At 41.0% G+C, this 22488-nt stretch overlaps 1 protein-coding gene across 3 annotated transcripts in view; it reads right to left on the bottom strand.

Annotated features, from left to right (window-relative positions):
- Positions 1 to 2851: 2851 nt before the first annotated feature.
- ME2 (malic enzyme 2) overlaps positions 2852 to 22488 on the bottom strand; it is a 38692-nt gene continuing 19055 nt past the window's right edge. For all 3 annotated transcript variants that reach the window (XM_039543657.1, XM_039543658.1, XM_039543659.1), the window contains exons 4-16: positions 20654 to 20803; positions 19786 to 19861; positions 18723 to 18884; positions 17286 to 17389; positions 15982 to 16091; positions 15772 to 15869; positions 14288 to 14401; positions 14080 to 14194; positions 12619 to 12761; positions 7971 to 8073; positions 7056 to 7126; positions 5556 to 5654; positions 2852 to 3396 (exon numbers count right to left, since the gene is read on the bottom strand). In XM_039543657.1, the coding sequence (XP_039399591.1) occupies positions 3232 to 3396; positions 5556 to 5654; positions 7056 to 7126; positions 7971 to 8073; positions 12619 to 12761; positions 14080 to 14194; positions 14288 to 14401; positions 15772 to 15869; positions 15982 to 16091; positions 17286 to 17389; positions 18723 to 18884; positions 19786 to 19861; positions 20654 to 20803 (1510 nt within the window). In that variant the 3' untranslated portion in view covers positions 2852 to 3231. The remainder of the gene's footprint in view (positions 3397 to 5555; positions 5655 to 7055; positions 7127 to 7970; positions 8074 to 12618; positions 12762 to 14079; positions 14195 to 14287; positions 14402 to 15771; positions 15870 to 15981; positions 16092 to 17285; positions 17390 to 18722; positions 18885 to 19785; positions 19862 to 20653; positions 20804 to 22488) is intronic.

Here is a 22488-nt window from a genome sequence, read left to right as displayed (position 1 = left end):
TCCTTTTCAGCATGTATTTAAAAATAATAAAAAGGAAAAGTGAAATGCATCCAAAGTAGGATTACCTGAGCTGGTACCTCTGTCACAAATAGAAAACACAGCAGTGGTAAATTACATGTATACTCTTAGGCCCTAGTTATGATCCAGTGATAACTGAACAACAAAATCTAGTCACAAGTTGCAAGTTAGATGAGATCTGTGTACTCGTAACTAAGTTAAAACCCTGGACTTCTATGATCTTTACCCAGTTGCAGAGACATAGTCAGATCCTACATACATTAGAACTTTGAAGCATTCTGTACCCAGATCAGGGAACAACCGTATTTTAAATATGTCTTCTGTTTCAGTTATAGATGTAGTATAGACAGGGACAGGCTCAGACAGGAGAACTATGCTCCCTCCTCTCCTTTTCAGTGGCTTCTTGTATCTCAAACAAAGTTTCAAAAACATTCACAACTGGTCAATGCCACTACAAGTCACTTTTGAGCAATGTAATGCTCTTGGCTCCCATAGATGGAGGACAGCAAGAAAATAACGGAGTATGTTTTGCGAAAACAGGAAACCTGGTCCATACCTTTATTGGAAGTGCCTGCCAATTTTTTTTCTGTGTTTTGGCTGACAGTATCAACTGCTATCCTTACAGCCTAGGGCAGCAGGTCAGTCAATGCCACTCTTGAAGGGCCTAATTTTCAGAAGTGCAGAGTACGCACAGTTCCCATTGACTTTGAATTGTGGCTGCTCAGCTCTTCTGAGAAATAAGACCCTAAATGGAAATATGTATGTTTCTATTTAGTCACAAGGTACAACCTTCCCCCAATGGTTGAGCACACAGTCTCAGCAGTCATTGCTGACCCAGGATACAGAAGACTCATCTTCAACACATGCCATGAGGGCAACATAAGGAGTGCTTATTTTGTTCTTTGTTAAATTCACATTTTCACTGGAAGGAGTGGGGAAATGTTTGTTGCTAGTTTACTTTAATACAGTTACACACAAATAACTAATTCTCAATTCATGCTTTGGTGAGATTTGAGTTTTCAAAAGACCTGGTAGTTATTTTCTGTACTAAATAAATAATGATCCCAGAATAAGATTCAAGTTTAAATTAACTTATAAATACACTAGAAACCAAGCATCGCAAAAATAGATGAAAAGGAATTATTTGTAAAAACACCGTGTTGGTCTTTTTTATAGATATATAAATTGCAAACCTCATAATTCACAAAACACAGTGATGTAGAATTTAGAGCCACCTCCACGCTCTGTGTTTTACCAAAACCTCAGTATATTGTCAAGTAATTTTTCCATCACTGAGATATTTGGAAAAAGCAGTCTTCTCTCCTCGCCTATTGAAAATCTACTGCAAACTCTACTTTTCTTCCTCTCACCTTTTGCTCTTAAAAAGATTAAAACAATCAATCCATGTTTTAAAAATCACAACAGAGTAAGCAATAAAAGGACGGAGGGCTCTGCACCCTCTTCAAGGAGGCATGGTGCCTGCGCTTCCTGCTGTGCATACATTTGCCATGGATAAACTTATTCATGTATCTGGATCTTGGCTTCTAGCCTGTCAGTTCAGCCAGAAGAGCTATTTATTTCTGCCATTGGTTCTTGACACAGCAAAACTCCAGTAAAGCATGTGGTTCCCTTTGTCTAGTCTTATGTTACCCCTGCTCTTAGGGGATGGTTTTAACAAAGTCACAGACAACCAGCAATAACCACATTCTGTGTCTACTAATGTAGAGAACTGGATTTCACTCAGACAGTAGATGGGAGGGAAATGAGAAGGAACCCAAACAATAATATCCACGTCAAATTCAGGGCCTTCAATGCAACAGGAGGCTAAGCCTGAATGACCCAATGAGAAAAAAAAAAGAACTAACCTAGCAAAGATCTGGCCACAACTTCTGATTTCATATGGAGTAACTTGATAGAAATTAAATTAAAGTCACATTCTGTGGCGTGAAGAGGAACAAGGGATCGACGGAAAACTTTTGAAAGTCAGACTTTTCGAGTCTTCTATTCACACTGAACTACTGGGAGTCTATCAAGTGATGACTGTAGGAAACATGCAATCAAACCACTGGAAGTGCACATATAAACAGCTGCTTGCAGCACCCACTGTTCCAGCTTTATCAGCAACAGAAAAAAAGAGGGAAAATAACCTTTGTTCAAAGCACCAAGTAGGTCTGTTTTGGTCACTTCTGGTCAGTGATGGGTCACCTGGCTCTACACACTCCTCATGTGAAAACAAAGGATGTAAGGTCTAGGAAGAACACAATGCTGAGAGGTTTGCTTAAAAGTAACAGAACCTTGAAATGAAAACAAATCAAACCAAAATCTTTTGGCAGATAATTTCTGAGTTCTGCAGCTAAAATGAACCACCCGTAGCTTCCACAACTCACTATGAAGGATTCTGTAGACTGCTTTATAAACTGCATCTCAAAAAGTAGAATAATCGGCAATAGTTTACTTTCTTTTGCTTACATAACCCCTCCTACTATAATGTGATTATTTTCAGACTTTTCAAGAATAACTTTTTTCAAACTAATTCACAATTGTTTCTAATAATAAATTCTATACAACGATTAAACCGTAGAGTACAAATATTGTTGCAAATTTCAAATGTGCACACAACACTGGCCTCCCCACAGCCAAGAATTTCCAAAGCAAGACCACAGAACAGAGTGGCTGAATGAAGCATGGAAACCTGGACACATGTAGCTTTGTTCTGCAGATGGAACAGAATCTGCCATTTGGATACATCTGGCCTTTTTTCCTGACAGATTCTTTCTGTGATGCCACAATTCATTGTTTGTGATGACAATGAAGAAACTAGACAGAAGACTTATTATTAAAAAGCAAAGCATATATCTTGGCAATCAGCAATGATGAGACGGAGAATACAGTTCATTATCATTTGTCTATGGCTAAAATACCATTTAAAAATTCTCTGATGTGAGGAGGGCTCTAAACTTGAGTTACAACATTACTGTCATTTAAATTAATTTTGGACAGCTATACCATTAATGTGATGTGAGCCATCACCAGTATAGTTGATCAGATTCTTATGGGAAAAATCAGTCACGCAGAAAAATGAGGGGGTGGAGAGGAGACGACAAAATGAGGGAAAATAAGTTACAAGTTGCAAAAGTCATTATCGTAAATTGGTCTGAAAAGGATTCCCTGCAGAGTAGAAGACAGCACCCGAGGAGTGTGATCTTTTGTATGTCAGTGCATTTCAGATGGCTTTGCCGTAGACACAGGCCAGTCATACACGTCTGGCATGAAGGATTCGTATTCGTAGCTCCAAACCTTTGATAGTATATATTGGTTCTTGTCTGCAGGTTCAGGGTAATGGAAAGCCATGTTGTTTGCGTACATAAATTCCATAACCTGAAAAGTTAAATCAATGTACAGTTTGTGCCCGTTAATACTTTTTTGGATGATATACTAGGAAAACAGAAGAGATCTTCAGCTAAGCTAGTGAAATTAGATGTATTAAAAAACGATTAGTCGAGGGTAGTAGATAGTGTCAAATAAAAACCACACTCCTGATTGTTTTTTTACCTCTCATTATTACAAGTATCCCCATGCAAGGAAAAGGGCAGGATCTCACTCTAGTGCTCACAAGAGAGTGTAAAAGGGGACCTGGCTTAGGTATTGGCTGGTGCTCGAAGTCCCTAAGAATGCATGGTTGGCAGTCAAAAGGTAATGGCCAGCTCCCCAGATTGTTTGTGTATATGCTACGGACCTACAGGATGTGCAATGTGCAGGTCTGGGGTGCACTCTACTTCTGGAAGGCAGCAGAATGCTCACCCATCTTGGATCCCTCCCTTGAGCGCGTGGCCTGGTGAGGAAAATTTGAGGAGCACAAGATACATATGCCACTATCCCTGCTCTCTAGGGAAGTGCAGACAAGGGAAGGATTTGGCCCTTTGTACCTCTGTTCTTTTCAAAGTGGAGAATACATTTGTTTTTTTAATACAAGAAGTGGCACTTTTATTCTCTCTCTCATATTAGCGATTCCAGAAGATCTTATATATTAAAAAGATTACTACGATACTTTTGACATCTTATGCAGTGGAATTAACTGTTCTAAAGAATGTTTGATACACAATAATCAAGTATTTTTCCTATGCATCCTTTCAGCTGAGGTAGGAACACACACTTTGAATGCAGCCATACAGCAAAATCTAACGTTCAGATAAAGTATCATTATGCACACTTCTGGGGCACCCATGAAGCCACAAGCTACATAAAGCATCAACACCATCTAGGAGAATGACAAACTATCGTCCTTGTCTCAAATTAAAGCCAGTTACTTATGGGACCATTCTGCAACTCATAAGTTAGGCAAAGGCATGCTGAAAGAAAATCTTGCAACATGACCTAAAGGGTGTATGGCTAGGGCTCATTTTGACTTCTGGTGTCAATGACTTTCATAGCTGGTGGCCCTTGACTGAGACTACTCTGTTCCCATGAGTTCAAATCTGGGCTTCAAAAGCTAGAGAATCCCTTATGGGCAGAACTACAATAGCTTAGGCGAGAGGAAGAAACATTTCTAAAGTCCTAAAAGGACTAGAATGTGGACCAGAACCTTTTAAGGGACCTAGAACTGGAATGATATCAAAGAAATCAAAGGAACAAAGTTTTGACTAGTGATCATTACCAGCATATAAATAAACTAATATTTTACAAATCTCCCTTCTTATAGCAGAATCATAAAAATGTAGGGCTAGCAGGGACCTCAAGAGGTCTTTTCTCATCACACCGCTCTGGGCAGGATTAAGTATACTTAAGCCACCCCTGAGAAGTGTTTGTCTAACCTGTGTTAAAAACCAGTATTGATGGGGATTCCACAACCTCCTTAGATAACCTGTTCCATTGCTTTACTGTCCTTATAATTAGAAGTTCTTGCTAATATGCAACCTAAACTAACTCTCATGTGCTGCAAACTAAGCTGACTGCTTTTTGTCCTATCCTCGATGGATGTGGAGAACCATTGATCGCTGTCCTCGTTATAACAATCTGTTACATATTTGAAGACTTATTAGGCCCCCGCTCGGCCTTCTCACTTCTTTCGACCTTTCCTCATAGGTCAGGTTTTCTTAACCTCTTATTCTGTTGCTCTCTTCTGGAATCTAATTTGTTAACATCTTTTTAAAAGTGCCATGCCCAAAACTGGCATAAAACTCCAGCTGAGGCCTCACCAGTGCAGAGCAGAGTGGGACAACTACCTCCTATGTCTCACATACAACACTCTTGTTACTATATTCCAGAATGACATTTTTTGCAACAGCATCACATTGTTGGCTCATATTCAATTTGAGATTCTCTATAACCCCCAGATCCTTTTCAGCAATACTGCTGCCTAGTCACCTATTCCCCATTTTATATTTATGCAGTTGATTTTTCCTTCCTAAGTGTAGTACTTTGCAGTTTTATCAACAGCCTGAATGCTAGTCTGTTCTTTTTTGTCCCAAATATCATGCTATAGAGCTTGGGAAGTTTATATAATATACAGTGTATCTTTTAGCATACTATCGACTTACTTTAACAGCAATGCAAATAGAAACTTCTTTGATGTTGGACAGTGGTGGATAAAGCCTTCCTTGGGCAAGTTCCTCATTAGTCAACTGATCTGTCAATGCCTGTGTAAAAGACAAATATTAGCAATTTATTGATCCCTCTCAGGAGGCAATGCATCACTAAGCTGCAAACAGAGGAATGTGTTTGAGAGTTCTTACTGGTACAGTTTACCTGAAATACCTATAAGAGTGCTTGGTATAAGTCAGTCAAAGCCCAAAAAATTACTATAAAGATGCATGCTGCAATCTGTGTCCAAAGCAACAAGCCTCTCCCTTATTAATTATTATTATTTTATTAAGATTTTTTTAGCATCTCAGCTGAAGTCAGATGTTTCTTTGCTGAAGTGTCAACATCTCAATGTTGATGACAGTAACATTGGTAAATAGGTAAATTACAAGGGAGCCACTGCCCTGCAGGGTTGGCCCATTTAACATGGACACACAAAATGATGGATCCCATCATTCCACTCACATCCAAATAAAACAACATAAATAAGTAAATATAAAAAGGAGAGGGGGAGATGGAAAAACAAACAGACAAAAGAAGCTGCAGAAGGTAATGAAAGAACGAAATAGAAATGACAACAAAGATTGGACAGAGCCCCTTTGTTCCTATGTTTGCAATAAAAAAAAAACACACACACACAATAAAAACCACACACACTGTATTTCAGGGTTTAAGACTTTTTTCCTTTCTACCTTTGTTCTGTCTTGTAGCTACTCTCCCCTCGGGCAACCCTAAAAAGCCCTGGCCACAAATTCTCCTAGTAATATCATCCAATCATCTTATGGATCATTTTTTCCCCCTAAAGTGCAGAGGCTCCTGCTGGCGAATCAAGTCCATAAAGTTGGACTACACATGGCAACGTAGGGAGATAAAAGAACATCAGCCCTAGAGCTGGTCAATAAATGGGGTTCTTCCCTACCTTTGTGGAAAATTTAATTTTTTTGTTGGAAATTTGAGAACCAAAATATTTTGGCCAAAAATGTTAAATATTTTGATCTGGAAATGCTGCTGCAGTGCCCCATGTGTCCATTCTCCTCCATAGGCCAAGCTCCCTCATTGAACTCCCATGATGCACCACGGTCTCCCCCTTTGGAGAAGGGAGGTGGTGCATCAGAATCCCTGGCTATGGTGCATCACAAGAGACGTAGTCCAGCCAGAGAGCACAGTCCATAGAGGAGAATGGGAACACAAGGTAACCAAACTACAATTCCCATGAGGCACTGCAGCTGCATTTACAAATTGAAATATTTCATATTTCAGGTACTCTATTTTTGGACAAAAAAATAACATTTTTGTCATGAGCAGACATTTCCCACAAAAAATATTGATAATCAAAACCCAATTTTCTACTGAAAAACCATTTCAGTGGAAAATTTTTGATCAGTACAACTCAGCCCATCATGTCAAAGGGACTGACTTCGCCTTTCAACAGCCATAATCTATGTTTGAACACATACCTTTGCAGCCTCAAGGAAGACCTTATCACTAATATGCCGAACACCACTGAGGATTACAGCCAGAGCCACACCTATAATACAATTATTGATAATATTATGATAAAATCATTTTTAATGTGCAGCCCCATCATTGACAGGGTGCAAGAAATGCAGACAACCATAAAAAAGTGTTTCAGATTTATGGATATGATTTTTTTAACCTCCTCTGTCAAGTGTCAATAGAGTCACAGCAAAGGAGAGAGAAGTGCTAATTTTGCTACATAAGCAGAGACAGACGGTGGAACACTCAAGTGCTGCGCTGGATTTTTTCTGGTTAATGAGCAAAACTCTTGGTTCATACGTTCACTTTAGTTGAATGTTAAAACACAAGTTCTTAAAACTAGTTACTGGTGTCCTAGGAACATACCAGAATGTGCAACTTTGAGGGGGAATACAGGTTTTGTTTTAAAAAAAAATCCGATGATGCCTCTTTTGCACTATTATCTGTGCAAAAGTAATTAGAAGAACAGCATCTTTATGAAAGCCTCCCCCTCCCCACCAAGAAACAATAAACACTTTGGCTGGTGGCCATAAGGAAGCAATATCTTCAATAATATGCCTTGGTTATTTATATTTCTAAAAAGTAATCAAACTGAAACCTGCTAATTGTGCACACAGACAGCCTATGTCACCATATATTCTGATCACTCATCCTTGTCATATCACATATCCTTAACAGCCTCCATTTATTTATTGTACTCACTTAAGTCTTGTCTTAAACTAGACTAAGGTCTTCAGGGCTAGGAAGGTATCTTACTGTGTGCCTGTACAATGGAGCCCCAGTCCTGACTGGAGTCTCTAGGCAATGCTGCAGTATTAGTAATAACTCTGAAAGAATCTAATCTTAAAGTGGAAGAACAGAATTCTTGATACTACCTGGAAAAATATAGGCATTGTTTCCCTGGCCTGGTCTGAAGGATCGTCCATCTTTCAAAACCACATGCTCGAACGGACTGCCACTGGCAAACAAACACCGCCCCTGTTAAACAAGAGGGAGTAATTCACAGAGTCTGCGTTACACAAAGTCACCGTGAATGAGAGGCTTACCACACCACACTCACAGTCAGCGAGGCCCCAATTCAGTAAAGGTATTGAAGCAGGGATGCCGGAACAGGGGTTGCCAGAGGACCATGGCCCCATCACCTTTTACCAGCCATAGGGGCGAGCAACGGGGGAAGGGGGAGAAGGGGCAGAGAAGGGCGAGTGGGAGGCAGGGTCTTGGTGGCGAAGAGGCAGCACTGGGGCAGGGGCTCAGGGAGAAGAGAAGACGCAGGGGGATTCAGGCACCGGTGGCACCCACACACTTTTAGGGAGCTGCCTCCGCTCCTGTACTTAAGCATGGGCCTAATTTTTTCACATGCTTTAAGTCAGGGCCAGGCAAGTGCCTTGCTGAATCAAAGCTCTACGGTGCATCCCCACAAAAACCAAAACTCCCACCAAACAACAGCCTGGAAGAGACAAAAATATTAGCAAGATTTCCTTCAGAGTTACAAACATCAGGAAACTAAAAGTGGAAAGCATACACGTCAAACTATGCAGGCTTCTAAGGAATGGAAGATTTCTATTTGTTTAAATTGTTTAATTACTCTTAATAGCACACAGTTCTCTAGGTAAGTAAAGCCTTCCGTTGGGACTAATCACATGATTAAAGTAAGTTATTAGGATTAATTATTATTTATACTGTGGCAGCACCCAGGGCTGGAAGGGATCTTGAGAGCTCATCTAGTCCATCCCTTTGCCCTGAGGCAGGACCAGGTAAACCTAGACCATGCCCAACAAGTGTTTGTCAGGGGTTCTCAAATTTTTTTTTTGTTGGGACCCTCTTTGAAAATATTTCAGGCTGTGATGACCCCCCACCACCACCATGCCACCTAGCTCTCAAGGCAGCGCTGCCACCAGCAACAGCGCAGAAGTAAGGGTGGCAATACCGCAACCTCCCCACAATAGGCTTGCGACTCCCTTTTGGGATGGGACCCCAGTTTGAGATACACTGGATGACGAGGATTCCATAATCTCCATTGGAAGCCTATTCCAGTGCTTAACTACCCTTATAGTTAAAAAGGATCTAACCTAAATTTTCCTTGCTGCAGATTAAGCCTGTTACCTCTTGGCCTACCGTCAGTGGAGGTGGAGAACAATTGCACACAGTCCTCTTGATAACATCCCTGAATATATGTTAACACTGATCAGTTCCCCTCTCATTTTTATTTTCTCAAGACTAAACATGCCCAGTTTTTATTAACCTTTCCTCACAGGTCAAGGTTTCTAAACTTTTTATCATTTTTGTTGCTCTCCTTTGGACTTTCTCCCATTTACACAGCACTCCAGCTGAGGCCTCACCACTGCAGAGCAGAGTGGGACAATTACCTCCAGTGTCTTACATACAACACTCCTGTTAATACAGCCCAGAATTTCATCTTGCTGATTTCAGACCAATTTGCCAAGATCATTTTGAATTTGAATCCTGTCCTTCAAAGTCCCTCCCAGCTTGGAGTCACCCGCAAATTTTATAGGCATACTCTCCACTCCATTATCCAAGTAATTAAGGAAAATATTGAACAGTTCTGACCCAGGACAGATACTAGTCAATATTTTCATCAATGACTTGGCCAAGGCCCCACTGTGCTAGATGCTACACAAACATAGGACAAAAAGATGGTCGTTACCACAAGGAACTTACAGTGTAAAATATAAGATAAGAGACAACAGGCTGATAGACAGACAGAATATTGGTCAGCATGACAGGCTGTGGTCTCAATATGTGCTTAAGTGCTCTGCTGAATCAGGGCCTCTAGAAGGAATGTGTTATGCAGTTGATCCTCTCTTGCTATGAAGATGGTTTTAATGACTAAGAAATATTAAAAGTAGCCTAGAGGTTTGAGAGTGAAATCTGCTTGCCCTATGGTCGAGCAATCTCTCCCTCTTCCAGTTCAAACCTGAAAACTAAACGTCCGACAGAAAATCGTGAAAATAATAAAATTTAAAAGTGTACAGCTCCATATCTCACACATGAGAACACATCACCATGTATGCAAAAAGTTCTGGTACTGTGTTTGAGCGTGTGGGCATACACACAGTAATGGACTTTTTGAGTAGGTAGCAAAGTACATTTGAAGTCAGAGTCAAAAGATCATGTAAACAAAAAACAAAAAATACTTCTTGCAAAGCAGCAGAGGGCACCAAAGCATCACCATACTCTTGTAGGAAATGCAAGAATAAGCAGTAAGAGTTTATTGATCGTTTCTTCATGCTCTTAAGCGGTTTGTCTATGGACTCTCTCATTAAGTGTTATTTTAAAGTTTCCCATTTATAATGGTTACGCCATTTCTGAAGTCAAGAAACCTAAAGGGCTGGGAGTGGAGGACTGGTAATTACAAGACAAACTATTAGTCAAAGGTCAAGGGGAACACTGAGTAATTTTGGATAATCAAGGTTTTGGATAATAAAGGGAATTCTCTATGTAATTATTTAGTGTCAGAGAACACAACCCTGTTTAAGATAATGGTGAATTCTGGATAACCGAGGCTGTACTAACTTCACTTTAGAGAAATAATTATTCTGAAAATGGACATAATATTGGGCGGGAAAATATAAACTGTCAAAAGTATTAGAAAAAATAAAATTTGGAGGACTGTAAAAATTAAAATCCTTTTTCCATTAACCTGTAATATTTCACAGCCTTAACATTACAACACAACAATTTAACACATGCATGTGAATGGCAGATTATGGGAAATCATGGAGAGAAATTAAGGCAGCTCCCATAGAAGGCAGCTCCAGGAGAAAAATAAAGATTCCCTCCCCACCTACCAAGGACTAATTGTTTTGAGTACTAGCCTGACTTGCTTTTAATGGTGTTTAGCTAAGTGAAAACACTTTAAACTGATCTACTGCACCTGGATCTACCCAGCACTAGCTTGTGTTGGAAACTGACAGTGATAAAATGTTCCAGAGAGTGCACTTCAGCACTCTACATACACACATGGGGGTTTCCGTGAAGACAGCTGTTGTTGTGTAGACCTTCTCTAAAGTGAAAAACAGAACCTCATTCATATATCACATGTGGGTAAGTACCCCCTATAGACATCAATGGAGCTACACTGATTTATAGCAGCAGAAGATCTGGCCCTATCATCTGTTTCTGTTTACCTTCAATCTGAACTGTGAATTTGAGTATTATATTTTATTCACCAAAATATTGCCTAATAAACATCTGGGGGAATAGCCAGTATACAAAGAATTAATTGCCCTGAGGGACTAAACACTTTGCATATGAGTTCCCTTGTGTCGAAGAAATCTGGAATACAGTAGTCAAAAATCCAGATTTGGTCCAGAGGCTTTTGTCTTTTACTAGAGTGGGCCTTTGCCCTTGCAAAGACTCCACTACAGACCCACTGATCTGGGGGAGAACTAGAAAGCTATACGAGAATTTCAGCTTTCACTGGGGAGGCAAGGAAGAGAGGTAAGTTTCAAGTCCTTTAGCCTTAAAATGTACAGCGCTGTTGACCAATGTGATGATCACCAATGCTGAAAGGAACAAACCACAAATACACATTTCTGCAGCAGGAAGCACCTAAAGATCCCTGCCCACACACTTCTACATAAATGAGTCACTTAAGGTTGGGATATATCCCAAAGAACCATTTCACTAACCACCCTGCTTCTAAAGTCCCCATGCTAGCCCTGTGGATAGTGGTGAGATCCTACAGGACAGGAGCCAAAAAGGTTTAAGTGGGAGGCATGACAAAAAACTGTTTTGCAGGCCAGCTCAAAACTACTACAGCCAACTCTGCCTCTGCTTTTTCCTCCCCATCTCTTCCCCCTTTGCCCATCTCCTCAAACCAAAAACCAGTCTTATGGGCACACTGTTTAAAAACTCACTCACATTGGGCTAAGTTAGCTGTAACAGCCCTGAAATCAGTGGAATTACACTGGGGTGTAAATCCAGAGTGAGAGAAATCAGAATCAGTCCGCTATGCTTAATTTTAAATGTTCTGACCAATTCAAATATTAGGAAATTAAGTGCCAAGTATGATCCTTGGGCTGTACAAGACAAGCAAAGACATTCCGTGTTCTGAGGACCTAATTCAACGTTAAATAAAGACTGCTTTAAAAATTAACTATTTCCAGGTTGTTAATTAACTATTTCCAGGCTTCTGTCATGACTATTACATAAAATAACTGTTTCTTTAAAAACAAAAGCTAAAAATAGTCTCAAACAATGTCAGTCAAAGTTAGAAACACAAGTTACTCTCAGTAACCAATGATTACAGTTCAATATTGTTGTCAAAACAGAAAGATTTAGACCTCATTATGAAGTAATCGCCTGCCAAATGTAATAATTTAAAATCAGAGCTGCTTTTTAATTTATACTAAGACAAATATGCATTTGAATCTGGAAGGTAATGAGCAGTTAAATTCTTTACATGGAGAAATTCCAAGTTTAAATGCTTGGGGTTTTGCACTCTTACATTACAGACAGAAAAACAATATACGTGCATTGACATTTTTCATCATTATGTACCTCTGTTAATGTATAAGCTTCCTCAGCAGTGCATTCAGCTTTCACTGTAGGGTTACTAAGTGCAAATATTATAGGTCTTTCATTGATGGAACCCATGGCTTTGATCACATCATGTGAAAAAAGCCGGCCAGCCCCTGCAACTCCTGAAATAAATTGAAAGATAGAAAAATTACAGTTATACATGTAAAATGGGACAATGATCGCAAGACGTTTATACTGTATATAGTTATTTCTGATGTGACTCAAGATTATCACTGTTAAGGTCAGTCACACTCAGGAAAACCAATAAAAGGCTTTGAATAAATATTCATTGGTCATTAAAACAAGCTATATCTAGAAAACGAGCTGTGGGAAACAATCTTGCACTGTCAGGAGATGCAAAAGATGACCAAAAAGGTTTTTTCCATCTCTAATTTGAAATGCTTTGTAAACTTAAACCCTACACTATTCAAACCCAGCGAAGACACTACAAATCAGTACGCTTGAATTTTCAAAGTTCAGATATTTTTAGTTATTTATGAGGCAGGAAGGGGCCTTAAGAATAAGGTATTCCTCCTCAAACAGTTTAACACACTTGACATACGTATGCACAAATACATAAAAATGAATATGCACACTCAGACACACACATACGCGCACACACTTAGGGGCAAAGACTCAGCCCAAAACCATATTTTTTCAAAAAGTTACATGCAAAGAAAAAATATGGTATTATAATAGAAGCCATTTTGCAGCCTTAACTATAGCGGTGGCTACTAGGGGTTGTTATAATTAACACATACATACATACCTCACACGCATCCACTGACACAATGAACACTGGGGATCAGGGACTGGGGTGCAGAACATCTGCTTTGCACCAAATTGCTGGCAGATACTAGCTCAAAAGTCAGTGTAGCCAGCCACGGGAAAAATTACTTCAGCATGGGGGTATCGTGGTGACACAAAGTATGCAAAGCAGCTCCTACACCATCTCTCTCCCAGCTGCTGGAGTAGGAATGTGACATGAGAAACGGGAGTAGCAGGGTCTTCTCTATTTCTCACTGATCGACAGTTGCAGTATCATTCTTTTGGACCCCTGGCAGTCAGTGGAATTCAGCCCAGTCTGTAGGCTGTTCTAAGCTACACAGCAGACTGACCAGCCCAGGATTGAAGTGGGGAGCAAAAAAGGTCATGCCCCCGAGTTGCTCTTTGAGCTCCTCAGCCATAGCTAAAGAGCTGAGCCTGTATGTATTATAGACATAATACGCTGAGCCCCAAAAGCATTTTACACGTAGTTTAAAACAGTGGACCAAATTCTGCTGTCATTTACCCCAGTGGAAATGCAGAGTAGCCCCATCGACATATGCGAGGTTATGCTATATGTACACTGGTAAAAGTGAAAGCAGCAACTGGCCCACTGACAGCAAGATAAAATTAACAACACATATTATCTAAGGCATCTGAAATAAGCTTACTGACCAATAATAGCTGACGGCTGAAGTACATTCACCGCATCTACAAATGTCTTTGGCACCTGGTCTGGGGGTTGGTGCGTAAATGGTTCTTGATTGGCGTCTACCTTTTGTTCTCGGCCCTAAAGATTTAAGTTGATTCCGATTGTGAGAAGGAAAGGAAAAAGAAATGGCAACGTGTACTGTGTTATTCAAAAGGCCTGGCAGACCCTCACCTCAACCAATAGGCCATATTTATCAAACATCCATATTTTCTTATGCGCTTCCTCTGCAGAAATACCGCTTTCCATCATAGCCATAATGATGAGGTTTGCAATTCCAAGAGCAGCCTGACAGATAAAGAACAAGCATTTGAAAATAAATCCATCCATTTAACTTACTAAGAAAATCAAGGTACAGCTTAATGTTCTAGTTCTGTTCCTGAAAAATGCGACTTAAGTGAAACGATGTTAAGCGAATCCAATTTCCCCATAAGAATTAATGTAAATTTTTTGCCACACAGTACAGTACTATAGTTGGGAGGTGCCCCCGCCTTACCCCACACAGGCACAGCCCACTGGCACTGGAGACAATGAGGCCAGCAAGGACGCAAGCACCAGCGGCGGCGGGTTCAACCCTTGGCCCACCCAAGCCACCTCTTCTCCCAACCCCCCCACCCTTAACTTGCCTTTTCTCCCCCTCCCCCTTTACTCTGCACGCTGTGTCCTCGCTCCTCCCGACTCCCTCTCCTGCCTCCTGCCCGCAGCAATCAGCTGGCTTGCAGCGTTCAGGAGGCAGAAGGGAGGGGGGAGGGGGGAGGAGTGAGGACACAGCACGCAGGCTCCCTCTCCCTCCCCTGCCTCCTGAACACCGCAAGCCAGCTGATCGCTGCGGGCAGGAGAGGGAGGGGGGAGGTGCGCCTCGTCCTTGCTTCTTCCCACTCCCTTCTGCCCACGGCAATCAGCTGGCTTGCGATGTTCAGGGGGCAGGAACGAGGACTTGGCATGCAGGCTCCCCCTTCCCTCCTGCCCGCAGCAATCAGCTGGTTTGCAGCATTCGGGAGGCAGGGGAGGGGGAGCCTTCATGCCGAGTCCTCCCTTCTCCCTCCTGAATGCCGCAAGCCAGCTAAATGCCACGGGCAGGAGGCGGGGGAGAGAGGGGAAGGTGTTGATCCATGCAGTCTGCCGGTGGGCAAGAGGTGCTGTTGGGGGAGTGGGGAGGCGTAGGGGATCTGGTGGGGGGCTGCCAGCTGTGGACAAAGCAGGCAGCCAAACGACGTTATAGCGAAGCACTGCACAACTTTAAAGGGAGCATGTTCTGTAATGGAGCAGGGACGTAAGATCGAAACGTTAAGCGAGAGGATGTTAAGTGGGGAGTTACTGTACATTTCCTTCCAATATGGTAAGAACTAACAATTACTTTCTCTCTTGCACGCATGGAATCATAATTTTTGGGGCTAAACCCTGCCATTATATGCATGGGTTCATCTGCTTTATGATGTCTGTATGGGTGAACTGAGAATCTGGCCCTTGAAAATTATCCTTTTGTAAATGTTAAACCCAAACTTCAATATAAATAATAATCTTCTGTAAAGAAGCATTTCCTTTAAATATAGTTCAGTAGGCCTCCCGCATACAGAGTTCTGAAGGAAAACACAAAGAACACCCCCAGTTCTATGGGATTTAACTTTCATTGCACTAGAGACCATTGCAAAACTCACCTCTCCTGCTCCAAGAAACAAAACTTTATGTTCTGTGATTGCTTTCCCAACAACCTTCTGTGCTGCCAGCATTCCCGCTAAGGCCACTGCGGCTGTCCCTACGAAGGAAATAAAACTGTCTCAGGAGAGCTGAATAGATTGACGTGACCGAACATATTTTTTGGGGAAGGTTTTCACATATGTAGCAAGAGTCAGAAGTGAACATTTTACCCTGAATGTCATCATTGAAGGTGCAGTATTTCTCTCTGTACTTCCTCAAAAAACGGAAAGCGTTATGATTCCCAAAGTCTTCAAACTGAATAAGCGTGTTATGGCCGTACCTAAAGAATACAGCATGATATTTTATCAATTGACACATTAGTAAATCAATAATTCCTATATATACACAGAGTTGTTTAGGGCCAGAAGCAGTCCTTGGGCTCTTCCTGGAAACAGTTAAATGCCATTTCTGTCTTATATATGTTTAACACAGAGGCAGGGGTGAGAGTAACTTAAAGGACTTACTGGTACGCCGGAGTCCTGAGCAGGGGCATGGTCTCAACCAGAGGAGGTGTGGCCTCAACCAGAAGAGGCGGGGCCTTTCATGATTTAAAGGCCCTGGGGCTCTGGCTGTGAGCCCCAGGGCCTTAAATCACCCCGTAGTTACCAGCTGCAGAGGCAGCTGGGAGCCCCGGGGCTCAAGGGCGAATTAAAGGGCCCGGGGCTCCGGCCGCCGCAGAGCTCCGAGCCCTTTAAATCACCGCGGAAGCCCTGCTGTCACTATCCCGAGGTGGCAGGGCTCGGGCGGGGATTTAAATGGCCTGGGGCTCCGGCTGCTGCTGGGAGTCCCAGGTCCCTTAAATCACCGCCGGAGCCCTGCCGCCGCTGTCCCGGGGTAGTGGTGGTAGGGCTCCAGCTGTGATTTAAAGGGCCCAGCGCTCCCTGGAGTTGCAGGAGCACTAGTCCCCGCCCGAGCCCGGCAGCAGGAGCCCCGGGGCTCCAGCAGTGATTTGAAGGGTCAGAGGCTCCAGCTGCTGCAGGGAGCCCTGGGCCCTTTAAAGTGCCACCAGAGCTCCAGCAGCATGGCTCAGGCAGCACTTTAAAGGGCTCGGGGCTCCTCGCAGGGGCCAGAGCTCCGGAACTTTAAATCTCTACGTGAGCCTGGCTGCCAAAGCTCCAGCAGTGATTTAAAGGGCCCGGGGCTCCCAGCAGCGGCAGGAGTCCTGGGCCCTTTAAATCACCGCCAGAGAAGCCGGTGCAGTCCGGCATGGCGTACCAGCTCTTGCCAGTACACCGTACTGGACTGTACTGGCTTACTTCCACCTCTGCACAGAGGACAGGAGACATGCCCAAAGTCAAACATAATGTCACGGGCAGAGCCAGGACTAAAATCCAGGTCTCCTGATTCATAGCCCAAACTCTAGTCACTCAACTATATTCTTTCCCTACATGACATTTGAAAAAGAAGTTGTGTGATGCTTCCCATGGCCCACTACTTCTTGACAAATTTATGAGTAACCAATTCAATACCATACCTGTCTGTAATGGCTTCCATAAACTCATCAATCAGGTCATCATAAAGCTGTGAGCGGTCTCTTTTTTGGTACAGGCCCATGTAAAAAGGATCTTTTAATAGGGTCTATAAAATAAACCAAAGATAGCAGCAGAATGAAATCACTCATTCACTCAATATACACCTTCCAAAGTTCTAAGTGACATATTTCAGTCACTACGCAGAGATAAGATACTGAGAAGGATTTCAGCTATCTTGCCTTCCGTGAATATTTTCCCAGTTGAATTTCTAGCTAGCCATAATCAGAGAGCCAGGTATTCTTTGATTCTGCAGCCACTGGAGCAAATACTGCAGAAATCCTAGGTTTTGGTGGCAATTCTCTGAATTTTCTAGCAGTCACCCACCATTTTTTTGCTCCCTTTCTATTTCTCCCCCAACTCCATCACTTTCACAAACTTGAGTTCTAGCTGCCTTGGATGAGAATGCTTCATGTCTAATTGAGCTTGCAACTTAACTGGACATGTGTGGGTCTAAAGTGTTTGTGAAAAGAAACTTGGGGGTGGGGCTGGAATTAGGAATCTTGGGAAAGTGGTTAAAATGAAATACACAGGAACAGAGGAGAAATTTTCTTTTAAAAATACAATCGGGAAGTAGAATAAGCTGAAAAGAAAAAGGGGGTACATTTTCAAAGGCACAAAGGTTAGTTAGCTCCTACTTGTGCCTTTGTCAGTCTCCCTCCAGATGCTTAATTGGGAGAGATATTAAGTTATCTCTTTTCATAGTTTTGTTAGTAGTTAAATACAAATTATTTGCTAAGGCATTGGAGTATTGTTTGATTTTGCCTACAGTGAATCCATCCTCCTGAAACAAAAAGGGTCTAACAGGATCTAACTGGAAACTCTTCAGGGCAGGGACTGTGTCTTCCTATATGTTTGCACAATGGTTAGCAACAAGGAAGTCTTGTTCCTGCTCGAGTATTTCTGCAATATAAATAAAATAGACAACAATACTACACTGGGAACACTATGCCACATAGCCACAGACATAAAGGAACAAGTTATGGGGTTAGGCAAATATCAACTGTTCCCTGAAAACACTACATCACTGTCCTTACAATGGGACGAATCAACATTCAGAGTAATAATGCTTTAACAAATCTGGCTCGCTCTTCCAGCGGCTTAAAAATCAGGTTACCTTTTCCCATTGCTTTGCAGCTGAGACCAGCATTCAAGTAACAGTCCAAATGCACCACTTATCCTTATATACATAGCTGGGGATTCTCAGATATTAATATTCAGCTTTAAATTCATTCCAAACTACTTAATATTACACAAGATGATTCAATCTTAACACAGAGTACTCACTCAGATACATACACCTTCTTATAGTACTAATTTTTACTACAAACCACCATCAAAAAGTATTTTCTTTATGGCAGGCAAAATACAGTTTAACTTACTAGATTGTCAGTTCCAACGTCGATACATACAGGCAGGCATTTATCTGGCCGTATTCCAGCACATGCTGTATACAAACACAGTTTTCCTACAGGAATTCCCATTCCATAGACACCCAGATCTCCAAGACCTAATATTCTCTCTCCATCAGTTACTACAACAGCCTTAAAATTACACAAAGATTAAAGGTAAACTTTGGTAGTCATGGACATAAAGGATAAAGCAATATCGCATACATTTTTCTTGGCAAAATTAACCATTAAAACAAATTAAGAATAGCTTGCAAAGAATGTATTGTCTCTAGTAGCAATACTTAAGGACTAGCTAATTTTACCTAAGAGGAAATAAACAAGGTTCCTGTTAGTATCTGCAGTGTTCCCTGTCCTTGCCTAAAGTGACCACAGGAATCGCCTATCTTGTTGCAAATAATTACTTGGTTATCTAAAGCAGCTGACAAGTTTTTAAGTGCCACCTTTGTAAATAGACTTTGCACTTCCACTGGAGGATCTCAAAATACGTTCCAGTACCTTTAATGAATTTAACCTCAGAACATTTCTTCAAATGTGGTGTTTTTATCTCAGTGTTAGAGACAGGGAAACCAAGGTCATACAGGAAGTTTGTGGCAGAGCTGGGAATAGAACCGAGGTCTCCCAACTCCCAGTTCTGTCTTAACCCTAAAACAGCAACAGTAGGTAATTCAGAGAGACAGGCATGTTAAGAAACAAACCTCAAAATCCTCTCCAGCTAGAACTGTTAAGAAAAAAGTGTTTTGTAACTTTTATTCTATATTGTGATGATCACAACTGGCAAAGGAAAGAAACATGGTCAATCTGCAGCTTTCATGGTGTAGGTCAAACTATAAGCTTGGATATAGGGCACAACCCCACACATCTTTATGTGCAGAACTATTATAAATTATATACAGCCGTCATTCTCATACAATTGCCATGCATGCATTATTTAGCATCAGCAGGTCTCTCAATAAAACTATCCACTTTTTTAAAAGATGAGTTGGGATTCAAAAAGAAAAGACAACTAGAAAAAGGATTATTGTGGTGGTAATACCTTGACATCTGTTTCTGGCCAGTTGTCCACAATTGACCTGATATGACCTCTGTCTGAGAGAGAAATAAATAATCCTCTGAAACAAAATCAGAACGGAAATACAAAATCAGAATGGAAATATACTCGATAATTAAAACTTCAACTCTGCTTTGCAAAACAAGATTTTAAAGGCTAGATTTCTGGTGCTAATTAATTACAAATTTTGCAGTTGCTTACACAAAAGAATATAAAAGAGACAATGAATGACAGTTATAACTAAGTCTATGCAACCAAGATAACATACTAGATGAGAAAGATAAATGTAGAGTCATACAGTTGTTCACAAGAAGACCTGGATTCTGCACTGCCATGAGTCAGTTTGAGTCACACCACCGGGGCAAAGCGGCCCTAAAGCTAATGTCAGCAACCATGGCAGGATCACCCCCCCTGTACCCCGAGGGATGACAGATCAGTACAGAACTCCTGCAACAGTTCTTATGCCACCTCCTTCCCTGCTGTCAGTGCAGGGGTGTGGCTGGAAGGAAGGGGCATGGCCAGAATGTCTTTATGTCCCACTGATCTCTGGTTGCCATATCAACCACTGGCATAACTCAGAGCTGCTTTTAGGCTGCTCTAAGTTACACCAGGGGACTGGACCAGCCTAGCAAACATCTGGCCCAGGATCAGAGGAATGGAAAGGTGAGCTTTATGCTGCCTTTGCTGAGCTGTGCACTCCTTAGCCACAGCCAAGGATCGAGCCTTTTACTTTCAATGTGCCAAAATCTGCAAGTGGAAGTGTTCCATATAAAGTTTGAATTACAGCAGAAATAAAAATCATACTTAAGAAAATTACTTGCACTCATTTAAAAAATAAAATTACTGTCCTTACTTTGGTCTCCTAAAGATATGTCCATATTGGGTACAGGCCAGACCTACTGTTGGTGTATACACTATTGGCATTAATCTCTCGATATCATCTTGTAATATCCTGTAGAATAACTTTTCATTTCTCTCTTGGATTCCCATTATGTAGATATACCTGTAATCAAACAGGAAAACACGGCAAAAGAAGAATTAGGTTAAAATGGTTTGCATCTATCTATCTAGAAACATACAGTGTGAAATGCCAAGGCATAAACCAATTTGCTTTAGATTTTGCATTTCCTTCCCCGACTCAACCCTGGCCTTGAGAAACTGAAGGAAGCTGGAGAATATAGAATTAAACAACGATGAAGTCTAAATAAAAATACCGGGTGTACTGTACTGTGTATGGTAGCACACCAACCTATGAATGTACACTATGATAGGAGATCATTCCCACCTCCCTCCGTCCCCTGCCACAAAGGTTGGTTACTTTACACGAGGTTTTTAATGTTAAGATTTCCTAACCTCGTTCTTTTCAAAATGAAAAGTTCCCACACTGAGAATTTTTGAACACTAACCAGAATCTCATCTGGGTCCTACAATAAACAAATGAGTGGATGGACATTTAATTGTGCAAAAGAAACATTTAATTTTTTTCTAATATAATGACTGAAAATGCATTTTGGTTTTAAGATATAAATTGTAATGTCCATAGTTTAGAATAGAAATAAAGTAGCATTCTCCAGATGTCTTTCTATAACCTTCTGATGTCAAAACAGAAGTTGGAATACAAAAATATAAAATTAATGCAGTTAATTAGGGGTCTGATTCTGAAAACACCATAGATTTTAAATATTAAAAAATAAACTCTTGAATCTTTGTTTTCTCTATTACAATGCAAATTCAAAAGAGATTCATTAAGGGTTCATTTTGGGCCATTGGTTTACAGTAGAGCAGTCCCAGAAGCATTCCTAATGGAAACTATTTCATTGCTCCATTCTAACAGGCTATGTGATACTGACTCAAGTTCTATATCAGTAGACTGCAGTAGGAATCTTGATGTGGTCCTAATGTAAATCAGTGATAAACCCCAAATCATTCTAGCTTTCCACTCACTGGCTTTTAGGACATTACATTCTAACATAAGTCAACAATAATATGATAAAAACATCAAGCTATTGCAGCCAACAGGAGCATCCTTTAAAAAAAAAAAAAAAAAAAAAAAGGATTGTCTAGGCTAGAGAGTTCAAAATAAGAAAAAACACACCAGAGGATTAATCATTAAGTGCCCCATAAACGTTAAAACATCTTTTGTTTCCCTCTAGTCATAAGTTAATATACACAAGATAAAATTAAATACTTTTGTGGTGTTCCTGTCTGATTTTTAAGTCCTAAATTGATTTTTTTTCTCCACATTTTTTTCTGGAGATCTCTACAAAAATCTGAAAAATTATATATACCTAGATTTGGAGAACCTGATACTCAACTCATCCATATTATAAACTCCTAAGGTACAACAGAAAGGCTGCCAGAAGCATAACAGTAATGTTTTTACCAATATGCTATAATGCTACGGCCCGATCCTGCAGTCCTAGCTCAGACAAAACTCCTATATAAGTTAACAGAAGTTTTGCCTGAGCAAAGACTAGACCTTTCATTTATGTATATTCTTTTTCACATCACATCACAACTGTGGAGTAACACAAATGTCCTCCTTTAAATCAATACAAAACCTAGTTAGCTGCACAAGTCCAGGTGATAAATACAGTTTGCGTTAATTTAAAAAAAATATATCTGCCAATTATAAAACCCTCTGGATGCAAAAGATCTGCCTTGATATTATAATAAATCAGAGTTTCT

Source organism: Mauremys reevesii, linkage group 6, assembly GCF_016161935.1.
Source record: "Mauremys reevesii isolate NIE-2019 linkage group 6, ASM1616193v1, whole genome shotgun sequence".
Classification (NCBI taxonomy): Eukaryota; Metazoa; Chordata; order Testudines; family Geoemydidae; genus Mauremys; species Mauremys reevesii.
Note: the sequence above shows the minus strand (reverse complement) of the source record. Positions and strands in the feature narration are given on the sequence as shown.